General features: G+C 40.4%; 1 protein-coding gene across 3 annotated transcripts in view; it reads left to right on the forward strand.

Annotated features, from left to right (window-relative positions):
- Window positions 1-21,662, forward strand: part of LOC113058237 (schwannomin-interacting protein 1) — a 206,300-nt gene that overhangs the window by 165,368 nt on the left and 19,270 nt on the right. The window contains exons 1-2 of one of the 3 annotated variants that reach the window (XM_026225941.1): window positions 5,175-5,474; window positions 8,334-8,936. In XM_026225941.1, the coding sequence (XP_026081726.1) occupies window positions 5,469-5,474; window positions 8,334-8,936 (609 nt within the window). In that variant the 5' untranslated portion in view covers window positions 5,175-5,468. Of the gene's footprint in view, window positions 1-5,174; window positions 5,475-8,333; window positions 8,937-15,187; window positions 15,287-21,662 lie in introns of those variants that run through there. The other 2 variants (XM_026225940.1, XM_026225942.1) reach the window with 2 other exon arrangements.

The following is a 21,662-nucleotide window of genomic DNA, read 5'->3' on the forward strand; positions in this document are numbered from 1 at the left end:
CATCAGAAACAGATAACATGTTTCGTAGCTTGGCAATGTTTCTAAGATGGAAGAATGCAGTTTTTGTAACATTGGAAATATGATTTTCAAAAGACAAATTGCTGTCTAATATAACACCCAGATTTCTGACTGTAGAGGAAGTAACAGTACATCCGTCTAGTTGCAGATTGTAATCTACAAGATTCTGTGTAGTGTTTTTTGGTCCAATAATTAGTATCTCTGTCTTATCCGAATTTAATTGGAGAAAATTGTGTGTCATCCAATCTTTTACATTTTTAACACACTCTGTTAGCTTAGATAATTGGGAAGTTTCATCTGGTCTCGTTGAGATATATAGCTGAGTATCATCAGCATAACAGTGGAAGCTAATTCCGTATTTTCTAATAATATTACCAAGGGGCAACATATATATTGAAAATAGAAGGGGACCTAGGACGGATCCTTGTGGCACTCCATATTTTACTGATGATAAATGAGATGACTCCCCATTTAAGTAAACAAAATGGTAGCGATCGGACAGGTAGGATCTAAACCATCTTAGAGCCTGCCCTTGAATACCTGTATAGTTTTGTAATCGATATATGAGTATGTCATGATCTATGGTGTCGAACGCAGCACTAAGATCAAGTAAGACTAGAAATGAGATGCAGCCTTGGTCTGACGCAAGGAGCAGGCCATTTGTAATTTTAACAAGTGCAGTTTCTGTGCTATGGTGGGGCCTAAAACCTGACTGAAATTCTTCATACAGATCATTTTTATGCAGGAAGGTGCTCAATTGAGCAGACACAACTTTCTCTAAAATTTTAGACATAAATGGAAGATTTGAAATAGGCCTATAATTTGCCAGTACACTAGGATCTAGTTTTGGTTTCTTAATAAGAGGCTTGATAACCGCCAGCTTGAATGGTTTTGGGACGTGTCCTAAAGTTAACGACGAGTTAATGATATTGAGAAGCGGTTCTTCGGCTACAGGTAACAGCTCTTTCAGTAATTTAATGGGTACAGGATCTAATAAACATGTTGTTGGTTTAGATACAGTGATAAGTTTATTTAGCTTTTCCTGTCCTATGGTTGTAAAGCGCTGCAGTTTATCTTTGGGTGCGATGGATGAAACTGAAGTGTTAGACGCTGTAGAATCTACATCCGCTATTTGTATTTCTAATGTTATCTATTTTATCAGTGAAGAAATTCATGAACTCATTACTGTTTAACGTTGGTGGAATATTTGAATCAGGTGGCATCTGGTAATTTGTTAACTTAGCCACTGTGCTAAATAAAAACCTTGGATTGTTTTGGTTATTTTCAATGAGTTTGTGTATATGCTCTGCCCTAGCAGTTTTTAGAGCCTGTCTATAGCTGGACATACTGTTTTTCCAATGCAATCCTAAAAACTTCTAAGTTAGTTTTTCTCCATTTGCGTTCAAGACTACGAGTTACTTTCTTGAGAGAGTGAGTATTACTGTTATACCATGGTACAGTACGTTTTTCTCTAACCTTTTTCAATTTGATTGGGGCAACAGCTTCTAATGTATTAGAGAAAATAGTGCCCATGTTGTCAGTAATTTCGTCTAATTCATGTGTATTTTTGGGTACAAATAGCAGTTGAGATAGATCAGGCAGGTTATTTGCGAATCTTTCTTTGGTGGCTGGAACAATAGTTCTGCCCAGACGGTATCGCTGAGACATATAGTTAATATCAGTTATACGCAGCATGCACGATACAAGGAAATGGTCTGTAATATCATCACTTTGAGGTACAATATCTATATCAGTAAGATCGATTCCATGCGATATAATTAAATCTAGTGTATGATTAAAACGATGAGTGGGCCCGGTGACATTTTGCTTGACTCCAAAGGAGTTTATTAGGTCAGTAAACGCAAGTCCTAATGTATCATTTGCATTATCAACGTGAATATTAAAATCTCCCATGATTAGCGCCTTACCAACTGAAAGAGTAGGAAGTTTTTATCATTACAAGGAGATCACTGATTAACCCTAAAAGAGCTGACTCTGGGCTTTGACGTGCACAAAATCTAGAGTATAAAAATAACATATTATAAAATAAAATAATGTAAATACATAAACTTACAAATGTATGGTAACAATGCAATTGTACAGTATGTTTTACAACACTTTTAAAAGGGGGCTGTCATAAAAAATTTTTAAAGCAAGTGGTGCAGCCAGATAATTTTGAATTGATTCTTGAGAAGAGTTATTCTTTAATTTTCACAGTTGTTTGGTGTTGCAGTGGGGTGGTAACAGATCTGCCTGGGTTCTCTGGACCTACATGAGCTCAGAAACATGCTCAGTCTGGTCATCTGCCACCCATGCACAAGACAATTTCCTCATGGTTTCAAGATCTGACAGTTAAGCAATGAAAATTTAAGTCCATTTGTATAGGCTCAAATGTCTGTTTAGCCCCTTTCACACTGCGATTCCGGCAAATACAGGGGTAAAGTGTTCCGGCAATTGTTCCCTGGTCGCTAGATTTGGCACTTTCACACTTCCAGTGATGACCCGGGATATGTGCGTGCTTTCACACACAACCCGTAAAGATCCCGTAACAACACGTGACATCAGCGCGTGACGTGTAATGTACATTAGGCATGTTATACTTTTACTGAAGCAAGCGAACGATCTCAACGTCAGCACGGAAAGTGAGCAACTAACTGATCTCTGTTTCATTACTGTTTGTACATATTTTTTGTTGCGAACGCTGATCTCCCTTCAAAACAGCTGGTAAAAGAGTCAATGTTCCGGCAATTTGCCGGGTCCGACGAGCAGTGTGAAAGGGGCTCAAGTGTAATCATGTGTAAAGAGCTTTGGGTTGGGAAGGTGTAGAGCAAAATGAGGAATGTGTGTGTGCATTGGTCAAATGTTTGCCTAAGTTTCCCAATCTGCTTGGGACAGACCACATCTCAGTCTCTAGATCTGTGGAGTTCAACTTTACATAATCACCCAATTGAGAGGAGATGATAGGGCATTTATCATCAAGATGTCTACACTCACATTTAGAGTGTATTCTGTATGTGTGGAGTGGCTTGGCTGTTTACAACACTGCACAATTTTTGATGTCTCTTTATCTGACCCAGTTTGAAGCGTTGGAGTCTACTAAACATCTGATGAGCAGAATCAGGTTTGTCTGATGAGGAAGACATGTGCCATGTGCAGTGCTAGCAAAATAGCCACTGCCACAGAAGCTCAACACAGTTACTGATTCACAAGACTTTAATAGTATCTTGTGTAAATCTAGTGAGTCAGTACCAAACAAAACCATTCTTGTGTATTAACTCTGAGTTATCATGCAAAAACTGAAGTGACGTTGCAGGGCCGGAGTGGATGCGCTATTCCCGTCTCAGTCGCTGCCGCTGTGTTTGCTGGTAGGGTCAGTGAGTGCAGTGGGCAGAGGTTCCTGTGACGTCTTTCCTCTCGTGCCCACAGTGACGGCTGTGAAAAACACTGGGGAGTCACTGAATGCTGCAGGCCGTTGATCTGAGTCATTTCACCTGAAAAGTAATGTCTCATCCTGGAGAAACAGAGATTGAGAGAGAGAGAGAAAGGGGCTGTGTCTCTAACTCCACTGCACTGACTTGCTGTCTTCACGAGCGACTGACAACATAAACACTCCTGATCAAAATGGATCCTTACAAGACACAGAAATGTAGACCTTTTAATCTGGTATTTACCTTTCATTCTGATCTAAATAAAAGTGCACATCTCTTTATACATCTAAAACTGAAATGCATAGCTGTATTCTTTCTTCTGTTCTGATCAGAGCACATGCACCACAATTTCCTTTAACACGCTAAAAGGACAATGGAAAGCAATTAGGATGATAGATGAAAACAGAAGATTAATGCATTTCCCCCACCAAGTGAACATCCACATGCTCTGTTTGATGAGGGTGACTTTGTCAAGTGCTCTGTTTTTCACTCAGAAAGTGTTTCAAGTGCTTCTGCAGACAGAAGATTAAAGTCTTGTAACACAAGTAACAACAGAACTGTTATAATGTACTGTGAAAAACCTCTGAGTGAAATGCATTGTAAATTTTTTTTTTTAAATAAATAAAAATAAAGCAAGTAGAGTTCAGAAGACGGGGACTTGGTTCAGTCTTTCGGTTGTTGATTGTATGGAGATCTGCAGATCTGAATGCGAGCTTAAGGTTGCATTTGAGAATATTTAGGCAAGGTTTAATACTTTCTTCGATTCAAATCGGAAGCTGAATGATTTAAACCCTAGTTTTAAACAGCATTTTGCAGCTGCAGAAACTCACACACACCATAGCAACTTGTTGAAAGATAGAGCTTAGGTGGGAATGAGTGTATGACTCAATAATGACACGAGAATATAACAGAAGCTTTATAAATATTCTAGTATTTGTAGTTTTGACTTACAGTACTTTTCACATGGGGAGCAGTCATCTGAAAATGCATTTCACAAATAGATAAGGTGAATTTGCATTCCATGCTGACTATCTAATTTCAAAGCATATTGAATATTATGTGAATGCATCATTTGCAGATTTGCAACACTTAACAATAAGGTTAATTAGTTTACATTAGTTAACTACTTTTGTTAATGAACTAAGCATGGACAATACTTATACAGCATTTAGTGAATTAATCCTAGTTAACTTTAATTTCAACATTTACTAATACATTATTAATGTCAAAAGTTGTGCTTGTTGACATTAGTTAATGCACAGTGAACTAACATGAACTAACAATGAATGACTGTATTTTCATTAACTAACATTAACAAAGATTAATAAATACTGTAATATTGTTCATTGTTCGGTCACATTAATATTAACAACTGGAACCTTTTTGTAAAGTTGTACAGATAACACTATGAATACATTGTAGTAGAAGGTCTGTAAAGGGGCCAGTAAGGAGCTGATGAGGCATGACTTTAATGAACTACGGGAATATTTACATTTATTCAATATCACAGGAGGAGGAGTGCCGTTATACTCAATATCGGCACAGTCTTCAGTCAGTCCTACAGACACAGACATGTTGGTATTAAATACTACAGTGGGATAATTCAGAATTTTGGGACAATGAGAACAACGCATTTATTAGTATTTTGGGGTTACATTTTGGGCGTCAGCAATGCTGGGAACATGTTTTCCATTTGGAGCGTTTTCGGACATTCAGCGTCTGGCAGCTCAGTGTTGTTGACTCGCGCGCGCGCGCTCTCTCTCACTCTCTCCCTCACTCAGCTGATCTGGAGCACGTCACAGATGCTGTCTAGCTAGGCAGCTCAGTAGGTGTTGAGACAGCTCCTCAGAGGGAGGGTTTCTGTTATCTCGTCTGGCCGCTGGAGAGGCGCCGGGGTGTTGTGATTGAAGCAGAAGACGCGGAGGTCCGCCATGACTTACACCGCGGACGCTCTCCGCTCGCGCGCGCCTGGAGCTTTCACCTGGACGAGCATGTCCTGAGAGTGACGAGCCCGGAGAGAAGATGACAGTAAGTTCTGATCGTAGGGAGCTCAGCTGATGTCGGCCAGGGCACGAGTTTGAGTCTCGTCTCCTCGCTGCTGAGACCCCGGGTGTTTCATCGGAGGGCGTGAGGACTGATTTAGAAACATGACATCATTTGACACTAAGATCCTCGCGTGCGTTCATTTAAATCTGCGTAGATTGAGCGCTTCATGAGATTTGATGAGAGGTGCGGAGTGCGTGACGTTACTGGAATGACTGTTATTCTGAACACATGAGTAACTATCGAGCTTCGGGTGTGTGTAGGCTGTGCTTGAGTGGATGAAGTGAATGCACTGTCATGAAGACATCATGCGTCATTAGAGAGCTCAATGACTCCAGTATAATGGGATGGATTTTGTACCGCTTTGCCAGTTTTTCCGTGCGCGCGCTGTAATGTGTGTGTGTGTGTGTGTGTGTGTGTGTGTGTGTGTGTGTGTGTGAGACAGAGAGAGAGAGAGAGAGCGCGTTCATGTTCGTGTTTAATCTCTTTAAGCAATCACTTATGTAAATCAAAGCACAAGGTTCTTTGATGTACTCTCTCTCTCTCTGTTTAATTTTTCTCTGCGTGGCAAAGGCCGGTGTCTCGTGAGATTAAAGCTCCTGATCTCGACAGATCACGCGAGGACTCCTAATGTGTCTTAAGTGTCGATGTAAGAGCCTTTAAAAAGAGCATTTATTTTATAAAGCGACTGCACAAAGAGCCTGTAGTTGATCATAAAGCTTCATAAAGGACAGGTTTTGATGGATGTATATGAGCCGTGAGTGTTCAATCATGGTCACATGATATACTCAATATTATACAATTACATAATACAATGATCTACATAATCCACACACACACATACATGATGTGTCATTACATTTATATATCATGATGTTTTCAATGGGACAGCACCATCAAACGAATATGAAGAGATGAAGCAGAAAAAAAGAGATGTTTAACATTTGAACTCATTCATTCATTCATTCATTGAGCCACACACACACACACACACACATATATATGTATATATATGTGTGTGTGTGTGTGTGTGTGTGTGTGTGTGTGTGTGTTCCGATGTGTTATTCTAGTACATTGTAATAGCTGTGCTGTTCTGAAGGAGTTTAATTCTCGACTGTTTGGCAGTGAAAGGCAAATCCCACACATCCGGTTCAGGTGAAGAGTGTTCAGGAAGTGTGTGTTACTGTGCCAGGAAGGAAGTCCCATGTGGCAGCATTGTGCTGTTTGTGTGTGTGTTCGCTTTAGAAGTTAAACATGTTGCTCACTTACATTTGTCTTTCTTTCTCAATAATATGACAGAAATCTGTGTAATTCTCTGTCAAATCCAGTAAGTGACTGATCTGATTATTGGCCTGACTGTTCTACACACAGTGCACTTAAAGCCTCTGAAGGCATGGCAGCAGAAGGTGCCAGAGATCACAGTAATAGTACAGTGTGTAGTGAAAAGTGATAGTAATAGCGCCCCCTAGCAGTAGAAATAAATCAGATTTGGCATGTGTTCTTAGATAGCCCTGTTCTACTGAAATACTGTGGATTAAGCTATTTGTAAAAATATCATTTATGATTTAATAGGAATTTAACTCCGCTTCTTCTTGATCTGATCTGATGCAATGGTCTCAAGTTACTGAAATAAGTAACCCATACATTTAATTCACACATATTCATAAATAAAAGCATGTTATTTGAGACGAGCATTCATAATAAAGTGCTGGAACACAGGGTTATTATAGGCAAGTCAAGTTTATTTATATAGGCTAGCATATAAAACATTTCTTTAAATCAAATGAAACCGATTGGAATAAAACAAAATATCATTGTAGTTAACTAAATCTGAAATTAAATAAAAGTCATCTTGTTACTTGAAATAAAATATACATTTACATATTTAAAGGCTTTACAGCAGCACACTGGCCATTTAGATTATAATGGCAGTGATAGTTTAGTGCTGTTACATCAGTTGTAGTTGCTCTGAAAGGTTTTCTTGATGTGGAGGTTTTCCCTGCCTTCACGTTCCTGCTTTCTTCAGCTGCTTCACATCGACTGACTCCAGATCAGTTCAGACTCATGATCGTCACCATGTCAGTCCTCCAGTTTCCTGAAATGTGCACATTCTTCACTTATAGTGTGTGTGTGCGTGCGTGCGTGCGTGTGTGTGTTTGCATGCATGCATCTATGCAAGGGCTGGAATTTAGGACGATCTTATCAAAGTTGATGGTATCTTTATTTGTATGATATACAGTCTGATGCCCAAATGTTTTAGAAAAGAAATGATGAAGAGCACAAAACACTGAAGAACAGTGAGCTTGTTCTGTTGGGTAGAGGACTCGTGAATATGGTGATCAAAGCTATAATTGGTTTCTGTAATAAATGAATTGGGCTGTAATAGGGTGCATGACTGCCTCAGCACTTGATCTTTCTTTATAATAATATAACCCTCATGTTGTGTTCTGGTCATTCTGACCCAGAGATGGGTTTCTTTCTTGAAAATGATAATCACATTCGCCTAAAACTAACTGACTTTTGCTCACATGGGGTATAAGTACTTCCCAATTAAAAAAAAATTAATAAAAATGCCAGAACGATCAAAATAATGTTTTTTTCACTCAAAAGCAGAGGTTCGTGAGCTCAGGTCAGTCAAGCCAATCATCAATCAGTTCCTAAAAGAAACTCAAACCTGTGTTAATTGGCAGAAAACAAGATTTGCTGAAAATACAAGTGATTTCTAAAGGCTTGACACTCTTGACCATGATGCGGAGTAATAATGCAGGATGTCCAGCACAGCACAAGGGTTGGGAAGGGTTTTCAGCAGTGGATGTCTCTAATGTGTGGTGTTTGTTTCTTCAGGATTACCGGGAGGATGGCATGGATCTGGGCAGCGATTCCTCCAGTCGCTCCAGCTCCGAGTCCAACTCAAACAAGGTGACGCCCTGCTCCGAGTACAAGTCCTCTCCCAGTCTGGAGCTGGCCGGTCTGGAGGACTACGAGGAGGACGAGGACTTCCAGCAGTACAGTAAGAGAGCGCTGCTGGACTGGGAGAGGGAGTACGGCCGGAGCTACACAGACTCCCAGCATCAGGACGTCAGCCAGAGCTCAGTTAACCGCCGCAGCCTGGCGGAGGAGCTCCAGAGCGCCAAAACACCCGCCGGACCTCTCCCGGGTCACGGCACCAGCACCTCCATACAAGAGGAGCTGAAGCAGAACGCCAACTCCATCCTGCCCAGCGAGGGCAAGACTTTAGCCAAACCCAGCCATGGGAGCGGCGTCACGGGACGGGAATCCAGTGCGGTGGGAGGCAGGACCAGGCTGGGAACATACAGAGAGGAAGAGGTGGAGGAAACCCAACTTCCACCAATGGACTGGGCGGCTCTGGAGAAACACTTGGCAGGACTTCAGTTCAGAGAACAGCAGAACCACAACCACGGCCTGATCCGGACCAACTCCACCAGCGTGAGTCAACATGAGTCTGTGATGCTCGCTGGGCTTCAGAATACATGCTAGTCTGTCATGTCTAATAGACCGTGATTAGGAAGCCGGTTTAGGAACGGTCAGTATATTTGCCGTTTGGGTGCTGAATGAATCATGCACTTCACCGGTTCTTCATTGATAGTCTTGGGGCAGAAAAGAGGATATTTCTACTAGTATTTCAGTCAGTCTTCAGTCTACTAGTGTTTCATATGATCATGCTCAGGTCACATTTCACTGAATATAATTGTAATTGTGCAGTATTTGGAGGTAAGTGTGACAGTAATGCTAGCTCATGTGAAACAGCTCTTGTTTTCGATAGGTGATCTCTGATATCTAGTAATTTAGTGGTGAAGTAGCGGCTGGATGTGGTTTGACTCTGCGTCTTCAGTGTGATCTCAGTGTCTGAGCGTGATGATCTGGTGTCACACAGCACTCGAGCTTCATCCACATCTCCTCAGAGAGACACGCTGCTGGCCCTTTCAGCTTTTACACAAATAATACACTCAGCCCCAGTTTCACACACAAGGATGAAGCCTAGTCCTAGTTTCAGCTGAAAGAAACTCACACTGATTGATCTTAAAACATGTCAGTGTTTTGTCTTAAGATGCACACCAGTAATGCTTTTTTTCTAAAGCATGGTTATAAAAACGACTTCAATGTCCTAATTGAATTATGGCCTAATCCTAGCTTATGCTAAGACCTGTTTATGAAACCAGGCCTTGAAGTGTTAAATTGAATGCAAACTGAGTATAATGCTTTGGGAACTTAACTGAGTGTCATTTGCAATCACATTAAATACATTTAGCTGAATTTTAAAGTTCTTTTTTTTAATCTATAAATATTTCAGAAATACTTCTATTGTCTTTGAAGCATGGTTAAAGTGCTGCTGAATATACTGAAAAGTACAGAAGTCATATTTAAATATATTTGTAATGACACATTCATAATGATCAAGTTGCATTTTGAAAATATTATGTTAATCAACAAATCATAACAAGTGTACTCCTTTATAACAACAAACGATTATTAGAACATTAATTTAAATGAAAAGTAACTTTTCAATCGATATTACAAAGTGTGCTTTTTAAAAGTGTCATGAAAATATCTCTATGTCACTTAAGTGGCCTGTTATTTCATGCATTATCTGCAATTCTCGTAATTCTTAAGTATATGTAATGCTCTACAGTGCACATTCAGTACAGAGTCTTTCACAAGTTTCGACTTGCTGTCGTATCTTACTTGAGCAGTAACTGTATTTCCAGACAGGAATACGTGGATGGTATGATGGCGTCTGTCATATCACGGGGAGGTTTACTCTCAGTGGTGTCTGATGGATTGATCGAGTGATGAGGATGATGATGATGATGATGATTAGCGCTTTGAGGAGCAGGGATCATTGTGTACTCTGCTTGTTTAGTATGTCTTGAAATGCATGCTGGGTTCATACATCCCAGCGGATGAGGATCTACATTACTGTGTAAACCGTCTGGACACGTCTCAGTGTGTCACATGACAGACATCAGACGAGCCCCTGAACTACACGCTCATGTGTGTGTGTGTGTGTGTGTGTGTGTGTGATTTAACAAACGCCTCTGACTCATAACCTCATCTGCAGCTTCTTTGGGAAAATAACTGGATCATCCCTGTGACCCTATATAAATAAGTGGATTATTAAAATCCAATTGACATGGATAATCCTTCTAAATAAATTAATAATATAGTTTTTAATTCAGATCAGAGTCAGGGTTTGACGTTTGCTACTTTACACTCTGTTTCAGTATCCAGAATCCAGAATTAATGATCATGTGACTGCAGTCATGACATCTTTGTTGATCCAAACCAGTATGACTTTGATTTCTTCTGCGGGACAGAAAAGAATGTTTCAACTGTTTAACAGTAGAGCCCCAAACAACACCAGAACCCCACTGACAAAAACCCATACAATATCTTCATTTTGTGAAGCTTGATCCTAAAGTACCAGAGACTTAAGTTTCAGGACTGCATTTCTAGGACCTTTTTTATTGTATGTAATATTTAATAGCACTTACTGTTCAGTTCTCTATTCTGTATAATTAATTTTCAGGAATAGCTTATTTACATCTACTTGATATATTCTAACACACCCCTGGCCTAGAGGACTATTACATAACCATTGGTAACCTTCTTGAAATGTTGAATTTAATTTGTTGGAATACATGACCCCTGTATTCTGGGTTAAACTTCCGTCTCCTCGGAAAGCACGGCTTTATCTTTCAGAGCTGTGGCGCTTCTCATCTGATGAGAGACCTGCTTAACAAAGTGGAGTAAATGATAAAAGTGTTATTTACAATATTTAGGCTTTAGTCTTTGCAGCTGTGTGTGTGTGTGTGTGTGTGTGTGTGTGCGTGTGTGTGTGTGTGTGTGTGTGTGTGTGTGTGAGTGAGTGTCTCTGTCTGTGTGTGTCCCTGTGCGTGTGTGTCTCTGTGTGAGTGTGTGTGTGTGTGTGAGTGAGTGTCTCTGTCTGTGTGCGTGTGTGTGTGTTGAGCTCAGCAGAGGGCGCTGTTGCAGCACTCATGATCTGACTGCAGTGAGTGGTTCAGTGTACACACAGATCATCACATGGCTCTAAACTAATACTACAGCAGTCAGTGATAATAATAAACAGAAGTCTAGGGGTAATATGGAAAAACCAAGGAAAATAAATGTCACAACAAAACTTTAACTACGTGTTATACGAAATGCAAGGGGAACAGAGGTTAGCATAATCAACGAGTTCTTACATTGAAACCAGAGCCACTCCAGAGACACCTCCCCACAGAACAGCTAACACACTTACACATGCTCCTAATGAACAATTAACAGAAGACCAATCAGGAGCTGCCACACTCCATCCAATAGGATCAGGCGAAGACTTAGGGTCGGCACACCGACAAAACCGACAAAAGAAAACAAGAAAAAACATACCAATAAAAACAATCATTTAAATATAATAACATTGTATACAAAAAATGTTAATACTCATCTCCATTAATTCCACTTCATTTCACTCCCAGACCTCTGGTCCCTGGGACATCATAGAGGAAACTAGAGAGAGAGAGAGGGAGAGAGAGAAAGAAAACAAAGAGAGAGAAGAGAAAGATATACTCAACACTACGGAGATCTCTTACGAATGTGTTTAATCTGTAGGTGGAAAGCTTGTAAAATAAGGCTTCACCTCATAATAATTAGATTTTTGCCACGTATTCGATCCAGGAAAGTTAGTGGATTGTGGTCGGTGTAAACACCGATATGACCACAGATGGAGCTTAAAGGTGCAACTACATCCACAAAGTTTTGTCAAATCTCTCTATAGTAGCCCACCATCCCAAGAAACGGTTGTAATTCACATCGAGTGGTGGGAGTGGAGAAACTACAGACAGCTTCAACTTTGGCATTGATAGGTTTTTCACCCTCCTCCAATCACCTTACCCAAGTGCGTCACTGTAGCCTTGCCAAATTCACATTTAGCAAGATTTACAGTCGAGTTTGCTTTAGCCAAATGCTCAAAACGTTCTCTAATGTGTGCAAGGTGTTCAGACCAAGAAGAACTGTACAGAACAACACCGTCCAAATAAGCTTCACATCCTGCTAACCCAGACAACACTCGATTAACTAGACGCTGAAATGTAGCGGGAGCACTTCAGACTCCGAAAGGCATAACTGTATACTGGAGAAAACCATCAGGGCTAATAAAAGCAGATAGTGCTTCAGCACGGGAGGGCAATAACCACATTTACTGTGGTTGACAAACCGTGCAGAACCTACAAACTCTACACAGTCGTCAAATCTGGGTAGAGGGAAACAATCAGGCTTTGTCAAAGTGTCACGTTCCCTGTAATCAGAACAAAACCGATATGAATTATCAGGCTTATGCACTACAGTGCAGGGAGAGCTCCAAGAACTATAACTGGGTTCTGCTAAATTATAAGCAATTAAACAATCCTCCTCTTTCTGAAGAAACATCCTTTTTAAAGGGTTTACTCGATATGGATGTTGTTTTATAGGTTGAGCCTTATCAACATCAGTCATGCTCAATGACATGAGTTTGGGTGGGAACATCAGAGTTATTAAGGCGCTCTTCCACTACACCTCGAGAAGGACCACTCTCCTCCATCTCTACAGATGTTTCTGGGACAGCTAGATCCATGACGTCAGTAGAGTAATAGAGACCACACAGGAGTCATTCAGTAAACTAACATGACAAACCTGTGCTTTCTTCAGACGATCAGGTGTGTTTAAAGATATTTGTTATAGGTCCAGTAAACCTAGCTTGAAATGGCAACAGAGCAAGCACTTGCTCATTTCATGTGTGTGTGTGTGTGTCTGTGTGTGTGTGCGTGTGCGTGTGTGTGTAGTGTGCAGATGCACTGCAGAAGGTCACGTGAGGTCACTCACACAGGTCACCAGCACCTCTGATGTGTCAATCACAGTAAGTGTATGATAATCCAGTATGAACCGTGTCACAGTGTGAACCGCAGTGAAGAACAGCACTCATAAAACACCTCTAGACTTACCATCATTCAGAACAACAGACACACACACACACACATCAGCCAGAGACTGAGCTCAGAGCGTCACATGATCATTCTGTGGTCGGACGCCTCACTTCTGCATTTATTACTCTGTGCACGTGGGAAACTGAGCGACGATCAGCAAGAAGCAGCCAGCAAAATCAAGAGAAAGAAATAATGAACTACATTATGTAATATTTTTCCTCTGTGTTTTCACCGTTAAAATCTATTTACCGTTTGACGAAGAAATCATCAGATCAGAAAAAGTAAAAAAAAAAATTAACAATTAATATATTTTATAAAGCTTTACTTTTTTTAGCCATGTTGTTAGTTTTATTTAATTATTTTCTGGTCGTATGATTTAATATCAAATGTATTATCAAAATTGTCTTAATCAAATGAAGGCATAAAACATTCAGTTTAATTAAACCTTAAAAATATAGTCAAATGAAAATGTAACAATCCCTTTATAACAGAGGTTTAGTTTAAATTAAAATATGGAAGAACAATGTAGCAACTGTATTCTAATATGAGTGTGTGTATAATAGACATTCATTCACACAGAGACATGCAGAACACACAGATGTCATATTTCATTAGCAGTTTTTAGGTCTTTAATGCTGACTGACTCTATAAAGTGAACAACCTTACTTTTTCTTTATTAACCCAGTATTACAATATCATTCTGCCTTGAGCTGTAAATGCATTTTTATGATTCATATATTTTTCCACATTGTGTAAATCAGCCCTAGACACTCGTGTGGGGTTTATGGCTGTTTGGAGAAACTCTGCAGAGTCCCAGGCTCATGGTTGACCACTAGTCTAAGCTAAAGTTTCCCCCCGTTGCTGATATCCCTGGACCTGCCCGGAGGGAGATTTTGAGCTCTGTGTAATAAACACTGCTGAGCTGCAGTAGATTGAGCTCTAGACGCATCTCCAGATCTCTCACACACACACTGTTTAGTGAAAACTGTGGTCAAAGCATGTTCTTTTATCTGGATTTTACTGATTTTACTACAATGACTGTTCGTCTCATCAAAATCACCATTTCAGAGCAAATATTTACAGTATGTATTAATTAAAGAGATGAAAGTTCTGTGATGTCGATCCAAACCTTTAAGAGTTTGTTTCTTCTGATCTGAACAGTGTTGACTGAACAGCTGCTGGTCTCCTCTGAGCTCCACGCTAGTTCCTTTCACTCAATGGAAGTCAATGGATGTTTGGTTACCTTCTTTTGTGTGTCTAACAGTTTGATCTTCAGTGTGTGTGTGTGTGTGTGTGTGTGAGAGAGAGAGAGAGAGAGAGAGAGAGAGAGAGTGTGTGAGTCTGTTTGGATACCAGCGTTCTTCAACACATCTTCTTTTGTGTGTCTAACAGTTTGATCTGTAGTGTGTGTTTGTGTCTGGACATGCCCTCACACACACACACATCAGCGCAGGATTCATCTCGTCCTGTATGTGTGTGTGTGTGTGTGTGTGTGTCTGAACATGCCCTCACACACACTCACATCAGGATTCATCTGGTCCTCTGTGTGTGTGTGTGTGTGTGTGTGTGTCTGAACATGCCCTCACACACACTCACATCAGGATTCATCTCGTCCTGTATGTGTGTGTGTGTGTGTGTGTGTCTGAACATGCCCTCACACTCACATCAGCGCAGGATTCATCTGGTCCTCTGTGTGTGTGTGTGTGTGTGTGCTCCAGAGAGAGATGTGCTGTACTTCTCTCGCTGGGCTCTGGACTGCTGGACTGAATGAGTGTGAGTGTGAGGAGAGCGCTGGGTTCATCTGCTGGCGTCACACAGGTAACACATCACATCACACACACTGTGTGTCTGAGTCTTTGAGAGGAACACACGACACACGGGGTAGAGTTTGAGTTCTTCATCAGGGATCGCTGTCTGTGTTCATTCTCCTCCATACAAATCTCATCGTCTTATATTAAAACATTAAATACACATTAAACTTATGACAGAAACACTTTAAAACATTATCATCATTATTATGGCTTATTTGACTAGAAATCGGAGGAGTTTAAATGTGTTTAATTGTAAAGTAAATGTCTTCAGATGTGCTGATCTAGGCGTGATGTTCTGTGTTAGGCGTGTTAGAGCTGGACTGAGTGTGATGTCATCAGGGCGAGCCGCTGAGCATGGAAACACATGCCCCCCAGCAACACATTCAGCCTGTGTGTGTGTGTGTGTGTCTGTGTGTGTGTGTGTGTGTGTGTGTGTGAGTGAATTGTAGGTTTGAGTCAGACTGAATTACAGGACAAACACAGAATTATGTATTTGTGTGATTATGTAGGGTGTGTGACGGCGGAAGGAAACACATTTAAGTGTGTGTGTGTGTGTGTGTGTGTGTGTGTGTGCGTGCTGGCCTGGTTTGGTTTGGTTTAGTGTCTAAAAATAAAGTTTTTGCAGCATGGAGCTGGAGCTGAACACACACTGGCCGCGTCCACACTGAGGCCTTCACTCATTTACAGCAGTTATGAGCACAGTGTGAAACTACATTAAACCTGCAGCGTCAACACAACAGATACACACATCTGTGTGTGTGTGTGTGTGTGTGTGTGTGAAGTCTGTTATATAGACAAACAAAACTAAAAATGGCAGTTAAACACAATTAAAATTATTAACTTTGAAATTAAGAAGAAAAAGAAAGAGTCAAACATAGATACACTGTCTCAGTGACGCTAACACAGCACTGGTGGTTTCAGTCATCTAGGACTCTGGATTTCATCTTAATTCTTTCATTCAATTTGACTAGTCAAAAAACAAGTCAAATCAAATTCATACTTGCTTTACCAGTGGATTCATTAAAATTTTAACAACAACAGTGCCGTGAAAAATGTGAAGTATCATCTATTTTTTATTTAATTTATGATTGAATACAAATTTATTATCAAAAATAATAGAAATTAAATGAATGCATAAAACTGACAATTTAGTTAATCTTATAAGGCACAATAAGTTTTGCTTATATATATATATATAAGTGATATATATGTGTGTGTGTGTGTGTGTGTGTGTGTGTAAATTAATGTTGATACATTTTATTTAAAAATGTAAATAATAACATGCATAAGAAAACCAAAGGAAATTTGTATTCTGTATGCTTGCATCATTTACAATGAAAGTACTTTTTTAAATTATATTGTTGTTTGCAATGCTTTAATGTTTCACTTGGCAATATATATATATATATATATATATATATATATATATATATATATATATATATAATATATATAAAAACATAATATATTGGTGTTTTTGCATGGTCTGTTGTTAGAGTAGTGGAGTAAAGAGATTTTACTCCTGTTCAGTAAATATTGATATCATTACGTAACACCGTGTGAATGATATTTGGCAGTTTTTACTTGGGAAACCAACTATATGTTTTGTTCTAGCATTTGAATAACAATGGATGAAGCTTAAATGACAAAAGGAGTATTAGGTAGGAAATGTGCACACTTTTATACGGCCTCTGAAATGAATGTGGAGCGGGATCTTAATGTAGCACTCAGCATTAAACACACACACACTGATTCCTCTGTCTGCTGAAGGGGCTTTTTTCACAGGCTTTCCTCATTATTTGCAGCTCTGTTGTTTTTGGCGTCCTGCTGTGAGTCTACTTAAACATTCATGACTGAGCGCTGTGGAAATGTCACGCGTCTAAAAGCAGCTCTTCCCTGCGGATCACAGACAGAAACACTGCAGAACACACGTCCATCATGTTGAGCTGTCAATCATCTCTAGTGCTGGTGCTCATAGTGATGTGTTTGTGATCCGATCGCTCAAACTAGACACAGAGGGGGTCAGAAACACTTAGGAGCATTTCTACTAATTAGATTTCATTCAATGGATTAGATAAGATTAAAACAACACACACACATTAATCATGTTATATTTCCAGTATATAAACGATTGTTCTTTGAATGTTGAACAAAAAAACAAATATACACCATTAGTATTTTTTTTTAAATCACTTGTGATATAACATTATAGTCATTCTGCTACACACAGGAGCCAGACTTCCTACAGCAGTGTTCATTCAAACAGACCTCAGGGGTTAACATGACGTGTTGATCTGTTCAAGGAATAGTTTAAGCCATCTGAGATATAGATGGAGAAATGTAGCACTGCATCAGTGTCTCATCAATGGATGCTCTTCCTTTAAGTCGTATCTGCTGCTCATATCTATATTAGATTACTCTAGACAACTCAAAATTGTGCCTTTATGGTGCCTTTATATAATGCACAAACACACACACACACACGCACACACACACACACACACACACTGGAGCTCTTCCAGATCCTGCACTGATTCACAGGAAACACACAGACTTCAGCAAACATCACACTTCCTCAGATGTACTCAGGAACATGAATGTCTGATATCTCATGAGCATCAGTGACAGAAAGCGAGTGTGATGCCTGTGATGTCATCTCATATCACACACACACAGCCTTCTGCCTAAATCCCAATTACACACCCAACAGCACATAATCCAGAGTAGAGGTGATTATCCTCCATCCTTTATGTCTCATGAAAGGGATTTGACAATCTTTTAATGGCCAGAGAACAGTCAGGTGAGCACTGTTCAGACTGGAAACAGGATATGATGTCATCGCTGCTCCACCTTTACAAGCAGCTGAAATACTGCAGATACTGTCTTGGTTCAGATTGAATGTAATCTTCAGTGTTTATGAGATAACTTTCTTCGTACTGTTTGTCCATTTTTTGTTGGTGCTGTCATTGTTTCTTTTATTTATTAAGGACTATTGATTGATTGATTGATACGTATCAGCGCTGGACATTTCTGTATGCCTTAAGATTATGAATATTTAATGAGCAAGCACTGTTTGTGATTGGTTGATAACATTCTTTGGTTTTGGCACAGGGTTAAATGCAGCACTAAACCTATTTTAGAGTAATAGTGTGATGCACTCCTTTATCCAGGGTTATAGTGATTTAACTCTACGTTAAGAGTGGTGTCAAACTGGTTTCCAGAGGACAGGAATCACAGACACACAGGGATGTTCTTCACCAGGCCTGATGAACACACTCAGGTTATTAATGTGCTGAAGGAGAGAGTTCATCTGATTTAGATGGCACAGACAGATTAAACTCCTGCACTGCTCCAAGAGAAAGACTCGCGTTAGATACGTCTGACGCACCCTGTCCTGCTCCAGATCCTGATTTTTGAAGTAATTTCTGTATGATTATAAATGCTAAACAATATATAAAACAAGGAATATGTTAGTTAACTGTCAGGTGGGAACTCAGACATGAGGGAGAGCAAGATCCAAACTCTGAAAGAGGTTTAATCAAAAGAACACACAAGCAAGATAATCCACACCAGTAACAAAATCCAAATAGAGAGACCATGGAAATGGAGCACACCAGCAAAACATCCAGAGTAGACCAGACCTGAGAAAAACACAGGAAAACTGATTAAACCATCCCACGTCATGTCACAAAAATTAACTCGAAAAGTGACGTAATGCATTACTTTTCATAAGAAAAGTAATGTTCTGCAAGTGAACATTACTAATGGGGAAGTGGTTGTGGGTTCAAGTCTCGGGCCGGCAATACCACGACTTAGGTGTCCTTGAGCAGGGCACTGAACCCACAACTGCTCCCCGGGTGCTGCAGCACTGCTCCAGGTGTGTGTTCATGGTTTGTGTGTGTGTGTTTACTGCTGTGTGTTCACTGCTGTGTGTGTGTGCACTTTGGATGGGTTAAATGCAGAGCATGAATTCTGAGTATGGGTCACCATACTTGGCTGAATGTCACATCACTTTCACTTTCAAGGAGTAATGGTAACACTTTCTATGAAGCCTGTTTTTATAATATTTACATTACATTTAATCATTTAGTAGACACATTTATCCAAAGTGACTTACAAATGATGACAATAGACACAATCAGACCAACAAGAGAACAACAACAGCATACAAGTGCCATTACAAGTCTCAGTTAGTCTAGCACAGAATACGTAGCTATGTGTTGTTGTTTTTTTTTCTCAAGAATAGGAGAGACAGGAAAAGGTAAGTGCTAGTATTAGTTGGTCAAGTGCTGGCGAAAAAGATGAGTCTTTAGATGTTTTTTTTTTTAAATGAGTAAAGACTCAGCTGTACGAATTGAGATTGGGAGGTCATTCCACCAGCTGGACACAGTCCAGGAGATGGACCGTGAGAGTGATTTTGAACTTCTTTGGGATGTCACCACAAGGCGTTGTTCACTTGCAGGACGCAAGTTTCTGGAGGGCACCTAAGTTTGAACTACTGAGTTTAGGTATATTGGTGGTCGTATTGTAGTCAAGCATCAGTACCTTGAATTTGATGCGAGCAGCTACTGGTAGCCAGTGTAACCTGATGAGGAGAGGAGTTACGTGAGCTTTTTTTGGCTCATTGAAGACAACCCTCACTGCTGCATTTTGGATCAGTTGCAGAGGCTTGACAGTACATGCAGGAAGAGCCAGGAGAGCATTACAATAGTCCAGTCTGGAGAGAACAAGAGCTTGGACAAGAAGTTGGGTTGTTTGCTCTGACAGGAAAGGTCTAATCTTCCTAATGTTGTATAAGGCAAACCTGCAGGAATAAGAGAAGTGGTCCAAGTACTGAGCCTTGAGGAACCCCAGTAGCAAGTTGTTGTGTCTTAGAAATTACATGGATCTGTCAGAGAGGTAGGACTTAAAACATAGGAGTGCGGTTCCAGAGATGCCCATCTTTCTGAGGGTGGACAGGAGTATCGGGTGATTAACGGTGTCCAAAGCAGCAGACAGATCCAGTAAGATGAGTACTGAGGATTTAAAGAGCTGCTCTTGCCAGTCGCAAGGCTTTAGTAATTGAGAGCAGAACAGTCTCAGTTGAGTGATCACTTTTGAAGCCAGATTGGTTGCTGTCCAGGAGGTTGTTCTGTACAAGAACCATAGAGAGTTGTTTGACCACAACTCGCTCAAGTGTCTTTGCAATGAATGGAAGAAGGGATACCGGTCTGTAGTTTTCTAAAAGTGCTGGATTTAGAGATGGTTTCTTCTTCAGTATTGGGCTTACCCGAGCCTGCTTAAATGCTGAGGGAAATGCACCAGGTGTTACCAAGAGAGGTATTAATAATGTGAGAAACAGAAGGTAAGACTGAATAAGAAATGGCCTGAAGGAGGTGAGTGGGGATCGGATCAAATGGACAAGTAGTAGGATGATTGGACAGGATAAGTTTGGAAACATCCATCTCTGAGAGTGGAGAGAAAAAGGAGAGAGAGTGTGCATTAGTCGTTATGAAGTTATGATGAGTCTACTCTGTGGAGAATTGGTCACTGATTGTTCCTGTCTTATTTGTGAAGAAGTCGTCGACTGTAAGAGTCGATGAAGGAGAAGGTGGACAAAGAAGAGAAAGTTTTGAGTGTGAGTCAGAACAGTTGTTAATTTTGTTGTGGTAGTATGATGTTTTAGCAGTGAAGACATTTGCAGAGAAGGAAGAGAGGAGAGACATACACACTGAGGTCGGTAGAGTTCCTTGATTTCTGCCATTTCCTCTCTTCAGCTCTGAGTTTAGAGCGATGTTCACGGAGAACCTCGGACAGCCAGGGGGACGATGGGGTGGTGTGTGCTGGTTTGGATGGCAGTGGGCAAAAGTTGTCAGAGAAAGAGGTTAGAGTGGAGCAAAGAGTGTCCGTAGCACTGTCCATGTCCAGAGCTGAAAACTGAGAGTGTGCAGGAAGTGAGGATGAAACCACAGCAGATATGCGAGATGGAGAGAGTGAGCGTAGGTTCCGTCGAAAGGTGACCTGCGTTGGAGTGTGTGCCACTTCAGGAGTAAGTGCTAGGTTAGCAGAAATGAGGAAGTGATCAGAGGTGTGCAGTGGAGCAACTGAAGAGGTGTCCACAGAGCAACAGCGCGTGTAGATGAGGTCCAGTTGGTTGCCTGATTTGTGAGTCGCTGTTGTGGACACTAGCTTGAGATCAAATGAGGCGAGCAGAGAGTTGAAGTCAGCAGCCTGGGGTTTATCTAGGTGGATGCTGAAGTCACCAAGCAGTACCTCTTATAATACATTATTAGAGTATTCTTAAGACAATATAATGAATGAATAATATATATAAAAAATTAATAAAAACAACTTGTAATATGTTGTATCATCTCTTGAGTAGTCATGACAATAGTTTAAATGCA

This window comes from Carassius auratus, chromosome 40 (genome assembly GCF_003368295.1).
Source record: "Carassius auratus strain Wakin chromosome 40, ASM336829v1, whole genome shotgun sequence".
Lineage (NCBI taxonomy): Eukaryota > Metazoa > Chordata > Actinopteri > Cypriniformes > Cyprinidae > Carassius > Carassius auratus.